This window comes from Lampris incognitus, chromosome 17 (genome assembly GCF_029633865.1).
Source record: "Lampris incognitus isolate fLamInc1 chromosome 17, fLamInc1.hap2, whole genome shotgun sequence".
NCBI lineage: Eukaryota > Metazoa > Chordata > Actinopteri > Lampriformes > Lampridae > Lampris > Lampris incognitus.
Window position 1 is genome coordinate 29,768,372 of NC_079227.1, and position 19,722 is coordinate 29,788,093.

The 19,722-nt window shown below is 43.9% G+C and overlaps 1 protein-coding gene across 2 annotated transcripts in view; it reads right to left on the minus strand.

Moving 5' to 3' along the window:
* The window catches only part of spata20 (spermatogenesis associated 20), a 61,522-nt gene that overhangs the window by 17,802 nt on the left and 23,998 nt on the right, over nucleotides 1-19,722 (minus strand). For both annotated transcript variants that reach the window (XR_008811805.1, XM_056296938.1), the window contains exons 14-15: nucleotides 8,618-8,817; nucleotides 6,111-6,191 (exon numbers count right to left, since the gene is read on the minus strand). Coding sequence is in view for 1 of the 2 variants with exons in the window: in XM_056296938.1 (XP_056152913.1) it covers nucleotides 6,111-6,191; nucleotides 8,618-8,817 (281 nt within the window). In the remaining variant the exon portion in view is untranslated. The remainder of the gene's footprint in view (nucleotides 1-6,110; nucleotides 6,192-8,617; nucleotides 8,818-19,722) is intronic.

A 19,722-nucleotide genomic window follows, 5' to 3' on the forward strand; every position in this document is an offset into this window, starting at 1 on the left:
AGCTACTCATTAGCAGCTGAGGAGTGCACGACGCACGAAACAAGTTTGTACTGCTATGTATTAAAAGTTTTGTTTTTCCTACATCTATATTGATATTCCACTCCTTATTTGTTGAGCACTTTTATAACTTATCAACACCATTGATGGTTTCCGGGGGAAAAACCCCAAAAAACGCTATAAGCCCTGGCGGCCTGTCCAGGGTGTCTCCCCACCTGCCGCCCAATGACTGCTGGGATAGGCTCCAACATCCCTGCGACCCTGAGAGCAGGATAAATGTTTTGGATAATGGATATATATATATATATATATATATATATATATATATATATATATATATAAACTTTAATCAAATCAACACGTCACGTGTATTCAAATAAATGTTAAAACATATTGCAAATACTTGACAAGACAAAGTCTAACTCTTTCCCAGCAAGCTTCAAGGTATAAAAGTGTCCACAAAAGCTTGCATATCACATGGTCAAAGCTCGTCCGTTGCTTCATCCACTTCAGCATGCCCCCTGTACCGACCACTGGGGAAAGGATATTTAGCTATTATGCTGACGTATGACAGAAGCAGGCAAGATGATGCAGTTGCCTTTGCCAGGTTTCTCCCCTTGTAGCACCCACTCAAAAAAAAAAAAAAAAAAAAAACCCCGATAAGTTGCCAGACAATATTGTCTGCAGAGAGCAAAAGACAGGAAAGAAAGTGGTTATTCATCAGGAAGCTACAAGTACTGTCCATATCCTGTAATGTTAGCAGCTATTCTGAGAAATCTGAATCAGTTCATCTGGACACAAGCTTTACTGGGAGAAACGTTTCATCACTCATCTAAGAGACCTCGTCAGCCTCAGCTGACTGCAGGTACCCCACCCTTATAAACAGCACAGCTGCATATCGACTGAAACCGGCGACCTAACACAGTTTTCATGTGCAAACTGTTGTGCATATTAAACCGATCGCCAGTTTCAGTCGTTATGCAACTGTGCCAGTTTCGGTCGTTAACACAGTGGTCATCGTAACTGGAAGTTACCTAAGGAAAACCAACACTAAGGTAAGGTTGATGATACACCGGGCAACTTTTTGGCCAATACGATAAGGGAATGGTACTTGCCAATAGGAAATTTAGTGAGACACGGGAAAACATACAATAGAATTTATCAGGGTTACAAGCGGTTGTCATGCAATCAGTACAAACATGTTGAGAAAACCGCTTGTCCAGCATTGCTGTGTACGGGTATCATCACACTAATAATAATAACAATAATAACAATATAATAATGGATTACATTTATATAAAGCTTTACCTAGACCCCCAAAGCACTTCACATTGGAGGGGGAAACTCATCTCAACCACCACCAATGTGCAGCACCCACCTGGGTGATGCACGGCAGCCATTTTGTACCAGAACGCCCACCACACATCAGCTTGAGGGGGAGAGGGAGGAATCATTGAGCGAATTACATGGGAGATGATTAGGTGGCAAGATGGAGACAGCCAGGTTGGGAATTTTGCCAGGACACCGGGGGAGCCCCTACTCTTTGCGATAAGTGCCATGGCCATCTTTAATGACCACAGTGAGTCAGGACCTCAGTGTTCACGTCTCATCTGAAGGACGGCACCTCCTACAGCACAGTGTCCCTGTCACTGCACTGGGGCACTGCACTAGCCTATAGCTATTATTTTGTTGGCCACATCGTAGTCTTAGGTGATCAAATACTCACTCTGGTCATCTGCCCTCACAGCCCTGCTGGTCCTGGCTGTCTTTTACAGTCTATCTTCAGGATCAAGAAAGTATCCAACACACCTCTGTCCATGTGAGGGGTAAAACTTTCATGCATACACAGGCTGTCTCTGGGTTGGTGTTGGCAACAGCATCCAACAAAAACTGCCCACACTGAAATTAACTGCAGCGGAATGATTCAGTTTCTGCTGGCATCGCAGGGCAATTTGAGCAAAGGCACCACCAGTCACTGTTTGCTCTCGGCAGCTCAGAATTCTGGATGGTCCCCGCCGGCCATGTCCTCTTGCTCGGCTAATGCAGCAGCAGCCTTGGCCTCTCACTGCCGCATTTCTTCAATCATATACTCACGCTCGAACAAATACGGTTGAATATCCGAGTCAGCCAAAACACTGTAAAATGTATCCTCGTCTGTAAGATCCTGTGCACTCACATTTTGGGATGCCATGTTCATTGTTGGAAACGCAGCTAGTTTTCAACACAAGGTGAAGAGAAAAGTTTCTTTTTTGAGTGACATGTGGAGCACGCCCCCTGGAGGCGGAGACTAGAAATCCGAGTCACCAACTACGTCACTGACGCGTCAAATTACGACACCGGTGGCGGAAGAAGAACGGATTTTGCAACTACGTCCCAGAGACACGGAGAACATTGGCAACAACTACAGATGTTTTCCACACTATATCCCAAACTCATAGACGGAGATAAGGTTGAAAATCAGCGAAGTGCCCCTTTAATGTGTACCTTTGCGCATGAATGAGCATGTCTCAGCTCCCATGTGCCTCTGTTTGAGCACACACCTCTGTGTGTGTGGTTGGTGTGTGTGTGTGTGTGTGTGTGTGTGTGTGTGTGTGTGTGTGTGTGTGTGTGCGTGTGTGTGTCTCTCACTGGGCAATCAATATTGTAATTCACTGGTCGAATCTGGTCCCGTGGTCTGGTCGATCAAACCAACACTGAACTCAGCAATCACTCCAGCTCACACTTATTGTTCAGGGATGTGTGTGTGTGTGTGTGTGTGTGTGTGTGTGTGTGTGTGTGTGTGTGTGTGCGAGCGAGAGAGAGAGAGAGAGAGAGAGAGAGAGAGAGAGAGAGAGAGAGAGAGAGAGAGAGACATTTAACTTCATCAACTCAAACTTAGAATGAATGGGATGTTTCAGATTTCAACACTTACTGTATGCCAGGATTCAACGAGGTAAATAATAAAACAAGGCTGACAAGCACGGAGAGTTGCAGGGCAGTTGGGTACATCCTTTTTTTGTTTTCTTTTTTGTTTGTTTGTTTGTTTTTTTGTCGTAAGGCATAAATGTAAATGCCTTTGCCCTTGGACTGGAAGTGTATTAGTCTGACACAGACTGACAGCTGTCAAATTCAAAGCAGGCACGCTAAGTCATGGCTGATAGAGACACATGTAAAAAAACCCTGGTCGCAGACTTAAGATCCGGTCTGAGTCCTACACCTGTCTGGGAAAAGTGTTTTAAAAGCTGTTAATGCCTGCTAGAGATAGCTGTGGAGTTATTACACTGCAACCTCCAGGCAGAGGAGAAGAGGAAAGGAAAGGAGAAGAGAGGAGAGGAGGAGGGGCTCTAGCTGACCTTTAAACAGCCACACTTCCACCAGCCAAATCCCCGGGCATTGTCCGGGGCTGTTCCTGTTTTGTTTGTGTGTCAGTGTTTGTGCACTTGTGTATATCACGGCTTTCACAGAATAGTCGGATATCAAAGCTACAAGTTTGACACTGTGCATAGTTGTAGGCTAATTATCCATCCGTGGTTTTAGCACCGTGCAGCAATAAAGCAGTGGCAATGCATCTACAGCAGATACGCAGCTGGGGGCGCTGTGGTTCCAACAGATCTGTTGGAACCACCATTTTCTGTGTTATGCCGTGTTACATAAACAATTATTTCCTACGTAACGGCATGTTAAATAAACAGAATTTTAGGTGTTAAGAGAGGGAATAACTCCCACCATCCTTTGTGTTGCAGTTTATCGAGTGACCGACCGTGTTAACCGGTGACTTTAGCGGCGGCAGCTGTTGCAAACATTAACGGAACATGTTGTGTCTGCCCAAAAGCCTTCAGTTTTACTTTAATCAATTTTAAATACACACTAATCCATTTTTAATATCTACGGTAACGATTCCCGTAAGTTAAACTGTGTGTCATTCACCTCTCGTAACGTTTCTGGTTATGTGAGGAACAAACCGCAGCTGGTGGTGCAGCTGTGTTTTATAACGTTATCCTCAATCGGAAAGTGCCTCATATTCACTCATTTAACCTGTAATGTTATAACGTCAAATACCTCATTAGACCCAGAAAGCTGAATCAGTTCATCTGGACTCAACGTTTAGTGGGAGTAACGTTTCATCACCCATCTAAGTGACTTCATCAGCCCCCCCCAGTTAAGTACCAACACATACTGATCAGTACTTAAGGTTTGGATGTCATCTTCCACTGGAGCACAAACCAGGAGTCATCAGGATGCTGCACCACCGAGCTGACAACCTCCCCGCCAGCACAGCGGCCGGGGAAGGGGAGAAATCCCATATTAAGTCGTCATCATCATCATCAGGTCGAGTATCCTCGGATGTAAATTATATTAAGTATATTAAGTAAGCCCTAGGTAAGTGTGGTCATCCTAACTGGGTGTTTGTCACAGTCTACACCCATCTACAGGCCAATGGCCACTCTTTCAAGAGGATGAGGATGTGCACATCCTTGATAGGGAGGAACGCTGGTTTGAACAGGGAGTCAAAGAGGCCATCTATGTAAAGAGGGAATGACCATTCCTGAACTGGGGGGGGGGGGCTAAGAGTACATCTGTCACCATCTTACAATGTTGTGATTGCATCTATTCCCCAATCCTCTGTGAATAGTACACATGGCCATTGTAACTCTGATTAATGGTCATGGCAATTTGCATATGAAACCAATCACTGGTTTCGGTTGATTTGATTTTGATATACTTTATTAATCCCCGTGGGGAAATTCATGCTCTGCATTTAACCCATCCTAGCTGTGTAGCTAGGAGCAGTGGGTAGCCACCGTGCAGCGCCCGGGGACCAACTCCAGTTCATCTTTCCATTGCCTTGCTCAGGTGCACAGACAGGAGTAAGTATATAAGCAAGTATATAAGTATATAAGTAAGTATATAACATGCATGTCTTTTTGATGGTGGGGGAAACCGAAGCACCCGGAGAAAACCCATTGCAGACACCGGGAAAACATGCAATCTCCACACGGAGGACGACCTGGGATGACCCCCAAGGTTGTACTACCCTGGGGTTTGAACTCAGGACCGTTTTGCTGTGAGGCAACAGCACTAACTACTGGGCCACCGTGCTGCCCCCCCCCCCCCACACACACACACTTACATTTTTTTTTTTTAATTTTGATATGCTTTATTAATCCCTGTGGGGAAAGTTGTGACACAACTGTGCTGTTTATAAGGTCGGCAATACCTGCAGTCAGAGACTGATGAAGTCCCTTAGACGAGTGACGAAATGTTTCTCCCACTAAACGTGTCCAAAAGAACTCATTCACCTTTCTGGGCTTTGCTTACTTGGATTATTTAGCGTGCATCAGGATACCTCATTAGACACTAGCTGCTCTGCTAATCTACGTTTTCCCCCCACATTAAAAGTAACTTCAAGGAATGTGAATGCTTCATGTTGGCAACACCGTTTAATTAACATAATGTAGGACCAGATGAATATATACTGTATTTAACATTCAATTTAAGCTAATTAAAGGCTTTTACGCTTATCAACAGCAGCCGTCACCACAACAGCCGCGGACGCACTCAGCTGGAAGTCACCAGAACACAGTCACTAGTTAAACCCAAACACCTGCAAGGAAGCAGTCACGTTGTTACTGCACCCCAACAGTGTCTCCGGCATGCTGGAGGTCTACTCAGATGGCTGCTCATTTGTAAACAGTGTCTAAGGGCCAACTGAGGACTCTGCTGTTTCATCTACCCCCAGGTCCACCTACGTTAGTTAACCCTTTACTGGCCGTATCTGAAACGTTTTAGATGGAATTGATTGTTGTAATTGGGTGGAAAAAAAAAATCTCCCGTGACTGATTGACTACTTTTTGGGAACAGTTGACAACTAGTAAAATGCAGCAGTTCGTACATGCTCACACAATGTGCAGATGCATGTGTTTACTGTGTGTGTACATGCGAACTGCTGCTGTCCCACTAAGACTCTGATGCACATATTTAAGAGTAGACATATGTATGTATATGTCACTGTGTACAGTATGTGACCACTCAATGTTTTTATTTCAAGGTTGGGGGAGGGTCGACTTAATAGCTCATCGGGCTGATGCATCATAACCAAGAACATACAAATACACACACACACGAATGCTTACCTTATGTGGAAGAAAGAGGGAGTTGACCACTGCTAGCAGACTGTTGGTGTCTGGGGCATCCCTCTGACCAGCGATAACAATCTGCAGAAATAATTTCAAAAGAAGTTTGAAAGGAACAAAAAGAAGGAGAAAGAGGACAAGGAGTCATAGAGAAGGGGAAAGTATGGGTGATAATGAGAGAGAGAGAGAGGGAGTTCAGTTCTGTATTTGTGCCAGTAACAAGGGAGGCAGGTGTGTTCCCCAGGTTCCCTTCACCTCATCTAGACCCCAAGCTTGTTACTCTTGCCCTCTGCCTTCAGCTCCTCCTACACAGGTCAGGTACGACAGACAGAAGGTTACACTTTCTGTCTCTCTCCTGTTTCAATGCTCTTTCTATCTTCTATCTTATTTGATTTCTATCTTCTTTTCGTGTCTTTTCTGTTCCTATGTCTACGCAGCACTGGGAGGAAACTTTCGGGCCTGTTGCAGGAGTCTCATAAATAATAAAATAAGACAGCCATCATCTTTATTGATTGACACCCACTTTTACCTGGCGTTAAAGTGAAGTGAGTTACAGGTTACTAATCATATCATAACTCATTATGAGAGTTTTGACATTTGGACCCTTTATCTAAACATCTGTTTTATAAATATGGCTGTGCAAGTTGTCAACCGGCACACAATACTTTCAGACGGGCTAAGTCAAGAGTATGCGTTAGGTCAGGGGTGCCCAACTCCAGGCCTCGAGGGCCGCAGTGTCTGCAGGTATTTGTTGCAACCATGCACTACACCACCTGATTTAACTAATTCCTTCCCTTCCTTGGTCCAAGAGGTGAGCTAATTAGTTAAATCAGGTGGTGTAGTGCATGGTTGGAACAAACACCCGCAGACACTGTGGCCCTCGAGGCCTGGGGTTGGGCACCACTGCGCTAGGCTGTCTTGAGTTATGTTTGCATGGTCAAGGCTCAGCGTTTTCGGTTTTTATTTTTCAAAGCCATCCAGCATGCCGAATTTCGCCACAAGAGGACACTGTTACATAACCTCACACGAACAGGAACAACTTTTGGATCAGTGGAAACATAAAATCCGGGTGAAAATCAGTTTAAAAATCTGGGTATTTTTCGGTGAAAATCAGTAAAAACCGAAAATGCTAAGCCTTGTGCATGGCTTATATATGATTACAATAGCACCTTTACAATAAGGAGGCTGTTGCATTTGTCAAGAGCTTCCTGCGTAATGTGCCATTGAGGCCCAGGAATGTCTAGATTTTAATTCCCACCTAACTCTGCACCACTTCATTTCAACCAGAAAGGGTGAACGTAGTAGTGTGGGGGTGCTGGTCAAACAGAGAAGCTGCATTATGCCGGTGTTTTGATGGTATGGTTGAGAACCAGTGGTATGAGCACGCCAAGACACTAACAATTCTGAAGAAAAACGGCGTGGAGTCTTTTAATACCCTTTACTTTATCGCTCAAACATCAAACTTAATGTTCCTTTTTACATAAATTAACAAGTAATTCTTATTATCAAATATAATCTACATTTTTTTCCATTCAGCAAACACTTTTATTCATAGCCACTTACAAGTCAGCAGTTAGCAGATATATTTGTGTCAAACTACAGCAATCTAAGAACACTGGACAGTAATCGCATCATAGCCAGGAGGGCATATTGTGTCAAGTGCAATTAGTGTAAGTGGGTAATAAGATCACCAACAGTGACGTTTCAATTAGAAATTAGCTTGATAGTGCCAGAAATCAATATAACAGTCATGTTTACAGACCATCTATGGATCAAAGTATGGAAAGCAAAGTTTTTAGTCTCATTCCATCCACCATCACCATTTCGGGGCCAGGTGAGAGAAAAGTCTTGACCTAGAGCTAAGCCCTTTTGAAAGGCATAGACAGGAACCTTCCAGAGGCGGAACGAAGAAGGTGAGCACGACTGTATACGTTAATCTGGGTTTGCAGGTAAACTGGTGCACTGTTCAGAGAGCCAGCAGCAAGGTTATGACCTTAATGCGGGCAGCAACCTCTAGCCAATGTAAGGGGACAAAGAGAGAAGAGAACTTGGCAGGCTGACAACCGAGTGAGCAGCCTCTTTCTGGATTCTTTGCAGAAATTGGATTACGCCAGCTTGGAAACCAGTGAGAAGTGCTTGCAGTAGTCTTAACCGAGAGATGTCTATGGCCGTGAGTCAGGAGCCGCATTCATGGTCTGATAAGTACACTCAGCTCTTTCAGATGCTGTACTGGAAAACAGCCACAATGTGGTGAGAAAATGAGCACTGATTATTGATCACCCCAAGTTTTCTTGCAGATCCGGAGGGTATAACAGTCCATCCGGATCCACAGGTACCCATGTACCACCTTAAATACACACAAAATTTGGTTCAGTACATAAAAGTGTAGGAGTAAGAAGGAGCTAGAGGCCTGACGTTTGAGCCCTATCATAAATCCCCTCTGAAGTCTCAGTCAGTACCGTGTGTGTGTGTGTGTGTGTGTGTGTGTGTGTGTGAGAAAGTATAACCTGTTTAAGCGTGTAGTGCTGGGCCATGAGTCCCCGGACCATTTCAGGAAGTGTAATAGGGATCTTGGTGAGGCGGTCAGAGAAAGCAGCCAGCAGCTGCTCGGACCTCTGGAGCCACTCCGTTCTTCCCGTGTACTGAGACAGGCGCAGAAGGTTGAACGCCGATACAGAGTTAGCACTGGGCTCTGCACCATCTTGATCTGGGAATGACACACACCGAGTATTTTTAGAGGGCTTTACTAGTTCAGGTATTAAGCAAATATACAAAGTCTACACGAGCACACACAGCTGCTGGATAAAGGTGAAACACAAAAAGCACAAGAGTGACTGATCACTTTTTCCCCTGAGAACCCTGGAGTCCTCTCCTACAATGTTCCTCAAAGGAAATGAAGTGCATTGAACTTTAAATAGAACAAACTCATTTTTCTCCACACTCTGTAAATATTTAGTGAACAGTGTGTGACTTAACCTGCTCTGTCTTTGGCTGTTCGAGGTGTTGGGTTTGGCACTTATTTCCTGAGGAATGTTCTAATACAATGTTCCATGTTATGTTTTGCTCTGTTTTTCATTTTTGCCATAGCGGAGCACGGTAGTAAACTAAAAGAGGCAGCATGAACCCTGTGAGTTAGAACAGTACAAACTGATAAAATGCATTTGGCTTCTATCATATTTTATCAATGTTTTGTACTGTGCAGTCTTTAGATGTTATGCACTTGGCTTGCACTCAACATGATGCACCCTGACATAGTTAATCTTGCTTAGATTTAATACATCAGGAAGGAGGAAATAATCATCATCTGAGGACTAGATTATCATTTCACATAGGGCTGCACAGTTAATCGAATATTAATCTCGATCACGATTTTGGCTTCTCACAATTAAATGAACACGATCCAATGCAATACTGACGTTTGAAGTGCATGCTCCGATCATCGAATGCTCCGCTGGATAACAAATCAAGTGCTTCCTAAACCAACTGCCTGACCAGTCACAGCTGTTCCCTTTAAGCACACACTCTGCAGGTGCAGCCTGTGCAAAAAATTCCTGGATGTTGCAGCTGCAGTCCAGAGTAGAAGAGTAACATACAACAGAGAGTAGACGAGCAAAATGAAAATCAAATGTCTGGGGCAGAAGGTGAAAAGCTAGTCCCTCGAAACAGATCGTCATCTGTTGTTTGGAAGTATTTCGGATTTAGGGCCAGTGATGTTCCTATAGTGAGGGAAGACATGCAGGTGGCTGGTGTGACAGAGGAAGATGCAGAAGACAGGAAGAAATGGAAACAGATGATCTGCTGTGGCGACCCCTAATGGGAGCAGCCGAAAGTAGAAGTAGTAGTAGTAGTAGTAGATGTTCCTATACGTGAATACTTCTTATGGACTGGGGGAAAGTAAAAGTATGCTCTGGAGGTGGGATTGCAAAACTGTCATACATCACTTACACCATAAGTTTTAAGGAAGAGTTGGATAGAGTGGGCTGATCTGGGCAAGGGTTGCCCTCTGATGGTGTTTTCACACTGGCCAACAAAACCCGCTTACATCCGCCTTTTTACATTGACCAAAGGCAAACATTAGCAGGTTTTTTGCGGGTTTTTTGGCCAGTGTGAAAGGGTTATTAGAAACACTCCGATCCAAAAGAGAAGAGAATGCACAGTTTGTGTCACTGCCAAGTATAAGATAACGTGTTGTCATATTTGGTAAGTGAGAAAAAAGGCTGGTGAGAAATGTAGGATCATCCCAGTTTGGGGCATAGATACAGACTAGAATAACTGGGAGTGTCTATTTAAAGTTTTCCGACCACAATGACATATTGCCCAGCAGAATCAGATTGTACATTTGATACCATAAATGGTGTATTTTTACTAATCATAATAGCTAACCCCCTAGCCTTTGAGTGGGAGTTAGATTGATATACCTGACCTGCCCATCCCCTCCTAAGACAAGTTATCAGATGAACATATATGGGTCTCCTGTAGGAGTGCAATGTCTGTATTCATCTGTTTTAAGTGCAAAACATTTTTTTTTAATTCCATTTGGCGATTGAGTGATTTAAGATTCCAACACACAAAGTTAACTGGGCAACCATCATACCTTCTAGTGTTATTTATATTGGCCATAACGTGTATGTAAAGATTGTGCACCATACATGAACCCCATAAACATTAAAACACAATGAAAAATATATAAATAAACATAAAAGTCTGGCAGAATAGGTCTAGTATGTAGATAGGTCTAGTAAGTTCCCACCCCGCATCACCAACACAAACAAGGTGATAACATCACTCAAAACGAAATCCACCCATTTAGTGTTTGTTGTGGGGAATTATAGAGCTAGTCACTTAGGCTCCTGCCAAGCGTCCCATATGGAGAGAAAAAGAAATGATAGCGCAATGTAATGAATTAACTATAATGCATAATAACATAAGATTGTAGTGTTTTAGAGAAGGAAACTAATTCTTAGTTATGTTGAGAAGATAAACTTTATAGCTAGTAGTTTCTATCTCTTAATGACTTCAATGGATAATGCTCCATTAGCGCATGCCTTGAAATGGAGTGTCACCCTATAGGTAAATAATAGCGGGCCTAATCTATTAGTAGCCATATATTACAATGTTACAATTACAACATTACAATGTTACAATTTCATTTAGCATACGCTTTTATCCAAAGTGACATACATCTGAGAGTTAATACAACACACGCAAGGATCTAGTCAGGAGGTGACAATGCAAATAAGTGCCAAAAAACTACGTTCAAGTCCAACAGGACATAGGTGTCAACAGGCAGTGCACAAAAGTAGCGCATAGAAGTGATTTCATATAACACGGATACAGGAAAAAAGATTTTAATACATTGCAGTATAGGCCTGTTTCGTGCATCTCGCACTCATCAGCTGCTAATGCATTAGCAACCGATGAGTGCGAGATGCACGAAACAGGCCTATACTGCAATGTATTAAAATCTTTTTTCCTGTATCCGTGTTGATATTCTGCTCTTCATTAGTTGAGCACTCACAACACCATCGACGGTTTCGGAAAAAAACGTTATATATATACATACATATATATATATTAATACCATCAGGTGTGGAGGTGTTCGAGAAAGAGCTGGGTCTTTAGCTTCTTCTTAAAGATGGAGAGGGACTCAGTGGATCGAATGGAGTTTGGTAACTCGTTCCACCACCGGGGAACTACAGAAGAGAAGAGTCTGGCTAATGACTTAGGGCCCTGTTGTGGCGGAAATGCCAGGAACCTTTCTTTGGCAGATCGTAGTGAGCGGGACTGAGTGTAGACCTGAATGAGGGAGTTCAGGTAGGCGGGAGCCGTTTTAGTTGCTGTTTTGTAAGTGAGCATTAAGGCTTTGAATTCAATGCGGGCAGCAACTGGGAGTCAATGGAGGAATATGAACAGCGGAGTGACATGTGCTGTTTTGGGTTGGTTGAAGACCAGACGTGCTGCCACGTTCTGGATCACTTGCTGAGGTTTGAAAGTGCATGCAAGAAGACCTGCCAGTAAGGAGTTGCAGTAGTCAATAAGTGATATTTCAAGAGCTTGTACCAGGAGTTGTCCTGCATACTCAGATAAGCAGGGTCTAATTTTTCTGATGTTGTACAGGGCAAATCGACACGACCAAGCAATCGAGGCCAAGTGAATCTTAAAGCTTAGCTGGTCATCAATCATGACACCCACGTTTTGGGAAGACTTTGTGGGCATGAGTTGGGTTGATCCGAGCTGGATATTGATCTGTTGTTGTAAGGATGGACTGGGTGGGATGACAAGGAGCTTCATCTTAGATAAGTTAAGCTGAAGGTGGCATTCTTTCAGCCATGCAGCGATATCAGCAACGCATGATGATATCCGTGCCAAGACTGTGAGGTCATCTGGCAGGAATGATAGGAAGAGTTGGGTATCATCAGCATAGCAATGGTATGACAAACCATGGGCGCAGATGATTGCACCCAGTGAGTTGGTGTATATTGAGAAGAGAAGGGGACCAAGCACTGACCCTTGAGATACCCCTGTGGATAAGCTGTACGGTTTGGACACGTCTTCCCTCCAAGATACTCTAAAAGATCTCCCTGAGAAGTAGGACACGAACCAGTGGAAGGCAGATCCTGAGATACCAAGCTCAGTGAATGTGGAGAGGAGAATTTGGTGGTTAACCATGTCAAAGGCAGCTGACAGATCTAGCAGCAATAAAGCTGAGGACTGACCAGCAGCTCTAGTCAAACGCAGTGATTCTATTACTGACAGGAGTGCAGTCTCGGTAGAGGGACCCTGCTTAAAGCCAGACTGATTCAGATCATACAGATTGTTCTAAGAAAGGAATTCAGAGACTACCTTTTTAAGAATAAAATGGTATATCATAAATGTACAACTGAGGATCATCTACATTAAAAGTAGAAAAAAATGGATCAATAGATGAATAAATAATAGTGACACTCCATAAAGCCCTGAACCCAAATAAGCGGTCCACGAGAGCCAAATGTTTGGTCCCCACAAGACATACGCCACACGCTCTACGGTCCTTGACTAGACAGAGCCACACACCAGCTATGTGACAAATAAACAATAATCATCCTAAACCTAGAACATGGTCTGTGCAAAAAAAAAAAAAAAAAAAAGCGCAGTCGACCAGGAAAACCGCCGGTTCAAATCTGACTGGACTGATCAGTTTTGTTTTATTTTACCGGACCACACCAATGCCAAAACGACATGTCTGATATGCATGCAGACCGTAGTTGTTAGCAAAGCAGATAATCTAAAGCGACACTTCAACACTATGCATGCTGCCAGATTTAATGCCAACTACCCTTCAAAATCAGATCACAGCAAACAAAAAAATAACAAACATCATACAAGCACTGTTTCTACTATCTGTAAATCAACATACATCGGCAGAAGAGAGCACAACAGCTGCATCATTGCATGTTTTATGGAACCTTGCTAAAGCTACGAAGCCATTCGCAGATGTTGAGTTGATTAAAACATGTGTAAATGACATGGTTGGTGAAGTTTTAAGTCATGATGAGAAAAACAAGAAAACGGTTGTGGCGCTATTAAATCAGGTGCCATTCCCGGCTAACATGGCAACAAGAAGAGTAGAACTTTTAGTGGGTCGGTGTTTTTCCAATATATTCACCAATTTGAAGAAAGCAGAAGCCATATCACTAGCCATAGACTTGTCCTGTGACTGAACCAATATGTTAACTGATATGTTTTTCTTAACATAGACCATAGCCTTGTCCAGATCAGTAAACTCCATGTCCTCCCCTTTGTATGTGACTCGGAGTTGAGCTGGAAACAATATGCCATACTGAACACCCTAGCAGTCACAGAGAAGCTTCCTGACATTCGTGAACGCAGCTCGGGCTTTGGACACACTTGCACTGAAGTCCGGAAAGATGGTGAATGGTTCCTTATTAAAACGAAGTGGACCCTGAGTGTGGGCGTGGAGTAACACCTCGATAGTCTTGGTAGAAGTGTAGTTTGGAGGTTTTCCACCCAGCTTTTTTGGACCCAGGCTCCAATGTGAGCAGTCAACCAGCGACTGTGTGTTGAGCTGTACCATCTTAGGTAGCAGCTTTGAAAACAAGGTTGTTCAGCTGGAAACCTGGTGTTTGAGCACCGGAGATTCTTATGTTACATCTCCTCATTCATCCTCACATTTCTCTTTTAGTTCTGCCAAACCTGCCTTCAAACTACTCACTGTGTTTTGAAGAGTAGCCACTTCATCTGACCATGTTGATAGCCACCCCTCCACCTCTTTAATGCTAACCTTTACTTGACTGATCTGAGTTGAGCACTTCTGTTATTTATTTTCTCAGTTTTCACCACTTGCAATTCACTCTTGAGAAAATCAAAATCTTGTGTAAGAGCATTTCTCAGTTCTGACTGTATCACCACTGAAATGTCTGCTTTTTGTGAGAGAAGGATTTCTGACTTCAAAACTGAAATATCCATCTCTATGGAGTTCGGTGGGGGTTGGGGGCATTTGACATGGGCTATTGACAGAGAGGGTCCAGAGAGTATTTATATTTCTGTAAATTCGTTACCATCTGCACACTTCAACGGACCTATTTCACTTTTAGACCATGTTCGAAGATGGTTTACTGTTGAATAAAATGGGATGCACTATACAAATCACAATTTAAATAGAAGCTTAGCGGGAGCTCACGCTAAATACAACTGTGTTGGAACTGTTTTCCAGTGAGAGTTTAATTTCTTGCCACCTAGTGGCTGTTTCTGGTATTGCATGTAATTGCACTTCTGCGTAGCATAGAAGAGTCTCAGACAGGAAGTCCCGCCTCCTCAGCAGAAAAAAGCAGAGCGATCCTGTGTTTTGATAGATGAGATTATCCTCGGCCATCCTTTTGTTTCCAGACTTTTGAGTGGCATTATCATTTCACTATACTGTTATTCCCCAGTGTCCTCACAGCTAGCCTATACTGGGTTTTCACAGTTAGCTAAACACTTCTTTTTTGGAGGGGTGGATCCCCCCCCCCCTTTTCTCCTCGATTGTATCCGGCCAGTTACCCCACTCTTCTGAGCTGTCCCGGTTGTTGCTCCACCCCCCTCTGCCGATCCGGGGAGGGTTGCAGACTACCACATGCCTCCTCCGATACATGTGGAGTCGCCAGCCGCTTCTTTTCACCTGACAGTGAGGAGTTTCGCCAGGGAGACGTAGCATAAGGGAGGCTCACTCTATTCCCCCTTCCCCCCGAACAGGCACCCCGACCGACCAGAGGAGGCGCTAGTGCAGCGACCAGGACACACACCTACATCCAGCTTCCCACCCGCAGACACGGACAATTGTGTCGCAGGGACCCCCGACCAAGCCGGAGGTAACATGGAGATTCAAACAGGCGATCCCCTTGTTGGGAGGCAATGGAATAGACGCTACACTACCCGAACGTCCCAGCTAAACATTTCTTCATATTAAATCTGCCTAAAACGACTACTGCCTGTTCCTTGGAGAGATGATATGAAGAGGAGTTTAGCTAAGTGTGAAAACTCAGTATAGGCTCACAGTGAGGACACTGGGGAATAACAGTATAACACCTTACTCCATTGCGGACAAGCCACACCCCCGGACCAGTCTTATTTTGATGCAAAGATTTATTTGTACATTAGCAGGAATGTAGCGCAACATGGAAGTGAAAACAGTGCTCTAGTTACTTAAATGTGAAAGTGCAATAAAAATATTTTGTCCCTGAAATCAATGAATAATCATAATAAATAATCGTGATCTCAACATCGATCAAAATAATTGTGATTATCACTTTGGCTATAATCATGCAGCCCTAGTTTCAAGTGGTCTTAAATGTACCCTTCGGCAACTTAAATCCATTCAAAACACGGCATCTGTGAAAAGGTTCTCTGCACAGAGAGCAGAGAACAAAGAGCTTCTATTGCCATCTGTGTTATTTTCTCATTTGCTACATTTCATTTTCAATCAGTAAATTGAAGGAGACAGACCACCTTATGTATCACAATTTTTAGAAAGCAGCACAAAAGCATTACTACACTATGATCAACCACAGTCCCAAATATACTCCTTTGCCTTAAATTGAATTGATAAATGTCAGCTTTCATATCAAGACAAAATCCATTTCAGTGAGTTGAGGGAAAGAGTTGGAAGGACATCAGATGTAATGTCAAGCTAAAAACATTAAGATTACTGTCAAGCTACCGAGAGATTGTAGCCAACAAGGTAATTTGAAATAAACTGCTTTGTGTTCCCATCACCACCACCCCCAAGAACAAACTGACACTGACGCCAGTGCCCCCGACTTCTGATGTGTGACAGTGTGATGTGACTCAACAGATGACCTGGTCCTTATCTTTTATCAGCATCCAATGGCAGCCCTGAGGTGCTCCCTATGACCTCACGCTACATGTCAGCTTCTCAGCTATCGCCTGTTCCTCTGTTTCTATGCTATGTGGATGTGTGTGCGTGAGAGAGAGAGACAGATAAAGAGAAAGAAACTGACAGGAAGAGAGACAGAAGGAGAAAACAGAGCATAAGTCAGCGCGAGAGCAACCAACATGAGAAATCCAGTTTTGAGTCTGACAAGAAAAATATCACAGATTTCAACGCAAACTCACCAACTGGCAGTATCGTTGACCAAAATACATACCCAGGAAAGTCTCCGACTTTAACTTACATATTCTACACAGTTGCAGGCACGATTTCACAATCCCATAGTGGCATATGAGCCCATCCCACACAGCTTAATAAATAATTTCATGTACTTCTATAAATATATCTACCAAGTGCCCTGAAGTCTCGAGGCGGTAAAATCTATACACTGTACGCTTATATAGTGTATATCATCAAGAGTGAATCCATGGATGTATCGTTCAACTTATTGTGACCCGCGGGACAATGGCATGGGCAAACGCATGCACACACACACACACACACACACACACACGACTGCGGTGGCGCTATAAAATGGAGAGTGGCAGTGGGGTAATCTGTCTTCTACTGACAGAATATGGTGCTGTAACACGCGTCCACACTGCAGCGGGTGTAGCGTTACTAATGGGCCTCAAACCTGCAAAGCGCTGATGCCATAATGGTACAGTCACTCCTCCCAAACGAGAAAGCTCTCAAACGTCAGGTCCAATAAAAACGTGCAGATGCAGGTGTGTGCCGACACAAACGCACACTTGGAGGCCCGCGTCACCTCTGATATGTCAACAACCCCCCCCCCCAAAAAAGTAATAACTATTAGCTTTTCCCCTCTCCTTCCCCCCACCTGTAGTGTCTCAGCCCCATCTGAGTTATTTTCACTACGCTATCTGTCACAGGCTGCTGAGCGCGACGTTAGCCCTGCATATGCGTGTGCACAGGCTTGTGTGTGTGAGTGGGACTGTGAGTGTATCCATCAAATTTTAGGATAAAAAAACTACGGCCTGTGCCGCTTTAAACCTGCAGTGCCGAAGTGTTGTCTCCCCCTTCTGGCAGTGAGAGTAATTACTTCTCTTCTTTCAGCGCTCTCCAATGAGGAAAAGCTACAACCGATAGTTATCCGTTGTTTGTCCTCGCCGTCGATCGCTTCGCTTTCTTTCTTTCTTTTTCTTTTTTAAACTTTAATCCTTCATCTGAACGCTGAGTTTCTTTTTCCTCTGGAGCAGAAACTTTTCTTGGACGCTTCTTAGGTTTTTCTGCCATAGCGTCCAAGGCCGGGAGCTTTCTGGCAGAAAGCCCTGAAGGCAAGCCAATTAGAGGCACGCGGACGCTTTCATCACGCGGAAGTCCCGCTCTGGCAAAGCCGGTTAACGTAAAACGCATTACTTCGCATCACCTCCGCTGCACCAGCACGGGGAATGCGGTGCGGGAATGCCACTACAGACACCAGATTTAAAACTCAAGTATACTGCGAAATACAGATATTTAACTGGTGGTGATAGGCTTAATCATCATTGTGTGAACTCGTTTGGCAAGGGCTTGAATGTCACAGATATTAATTTATATGTAAAAGTCCCACCCTCAAGCTTTAAGCATTATGGCTTAGCTTGTTTACTGATGCTATCCTCAAATGAATTTCATCTGTTATGCAGCGAGGCCACATACCAGCACTGTGACTTGACCACTCACAAAGCACAGTGCTGCCCCTAGGACTAGAGGACTGAGAGAGACCAAGAAGGTGGTCCATTAGAGCAGGCGAGGACAAATTGAAACAGTAAAGACTGAGGAAGAAAATAGATGAGTAGAGATGTAATGGAGAATGCGTGAATAAAAAGAAGAAGAAGTAGGGGTAGCAAGCTACTGGAGTGGTCACTATCAGTGAACAAGCGGCATGAGAGTGAAAATAAAAAGAAAACAGATCAGAATCAGACTGGAGAGTCTGGTCTGGCAGATCAAAGCTGAGTGTCAGTGTGTATCCAACATGCCAGCTTCTCTGAGTTCTACCAGTGGAGTGGATTTGGAGTGAGGGACAAGTTGGCCTTATATTCATTCAATTGTCCATTCCTCTCTCCCCTCAATCCAATGCAAACTTGCAGCTTTAGCATCACTCAAACGCAAGTAGTGCACAAGTTCCCACACTATTTCAAATTCTTTACTGCAGATTTCACAGATTTCCACAGCATATTTTTTTCCTAATCTGCCAAGGATATCAAGGATGACACTGGAGTAAGTCACAGAAGCCTGACATCAGCAAACCTTTGAGACAGAAGTGTGGGGGACCGGGCTGAGATGTGACCGAGGTCTGGATTTGATGATGGGTGGGGGAGGGGGAGGTCCATACTCCATACTTATTCATCATATTCATCCATCTGTGCACCCCTAACTCCCTCTACTTAGTTGAACTGTACCATTGTTTTTCAAGGGGGTCAAGAAGAGAACCAGAGCAGTCTGTTAACATTTCAATAGGTTGATTAGGTGAAGGATGTGGGGAGGATGAGGTAAATTAATTAATGGATGGACAGACAGACGGATGAAGACCCCACCATCATCGCTCCTTCACTTGATCCATCCCACACTATTTAAGCTGATGCAGTAGGATGGTATTGATAAGCTTAATGTAGCAGCAGCCTCAATAATTTACCTTGCCATCTATCCTACTTACCTGTCCATCCATCAGTTCGTTTGTCTGTCCATCCATTTATCTGTCTGTCCATCCATCCCTCCCTCAGCCTATTTAAGACTTAATAATCACTTCAGTAGCCCCAATCTTTAACGTTTTCAGCATTCTATCCATCCATCCATCCTTCTACTAGCTCACGTATACATCGTAACCCTAGATTTGCAAAACTCTCGCACATGCACACTTTGCTTGGCAATGGCAGGTAATGGAGGACTAGAATGAAGTATGCCTGCGGTTCAGGTTAGGGTTCCAGGGGTGGGTAATCTTATCCAGGAAGGGCCAGTGTGGGTGAAGGTTTTTGTTCCAACCAAGCAGTTACACACCTGATCCCACTAATCAACCAGTAGAGTCTTTGCTGAGGAACTTGATTAGGAGACACAGGTGTGTAATTGCTTGGTTGGGACAAAAACCTTCACCCACACTGGCCCTTTGTGGATAAGATTGCCAACCCCTGGTAGGCTGAGGTCGAGATTAGGTTGTGGATTAGCTATCGGTTAAGGTTAGGTTAAGGT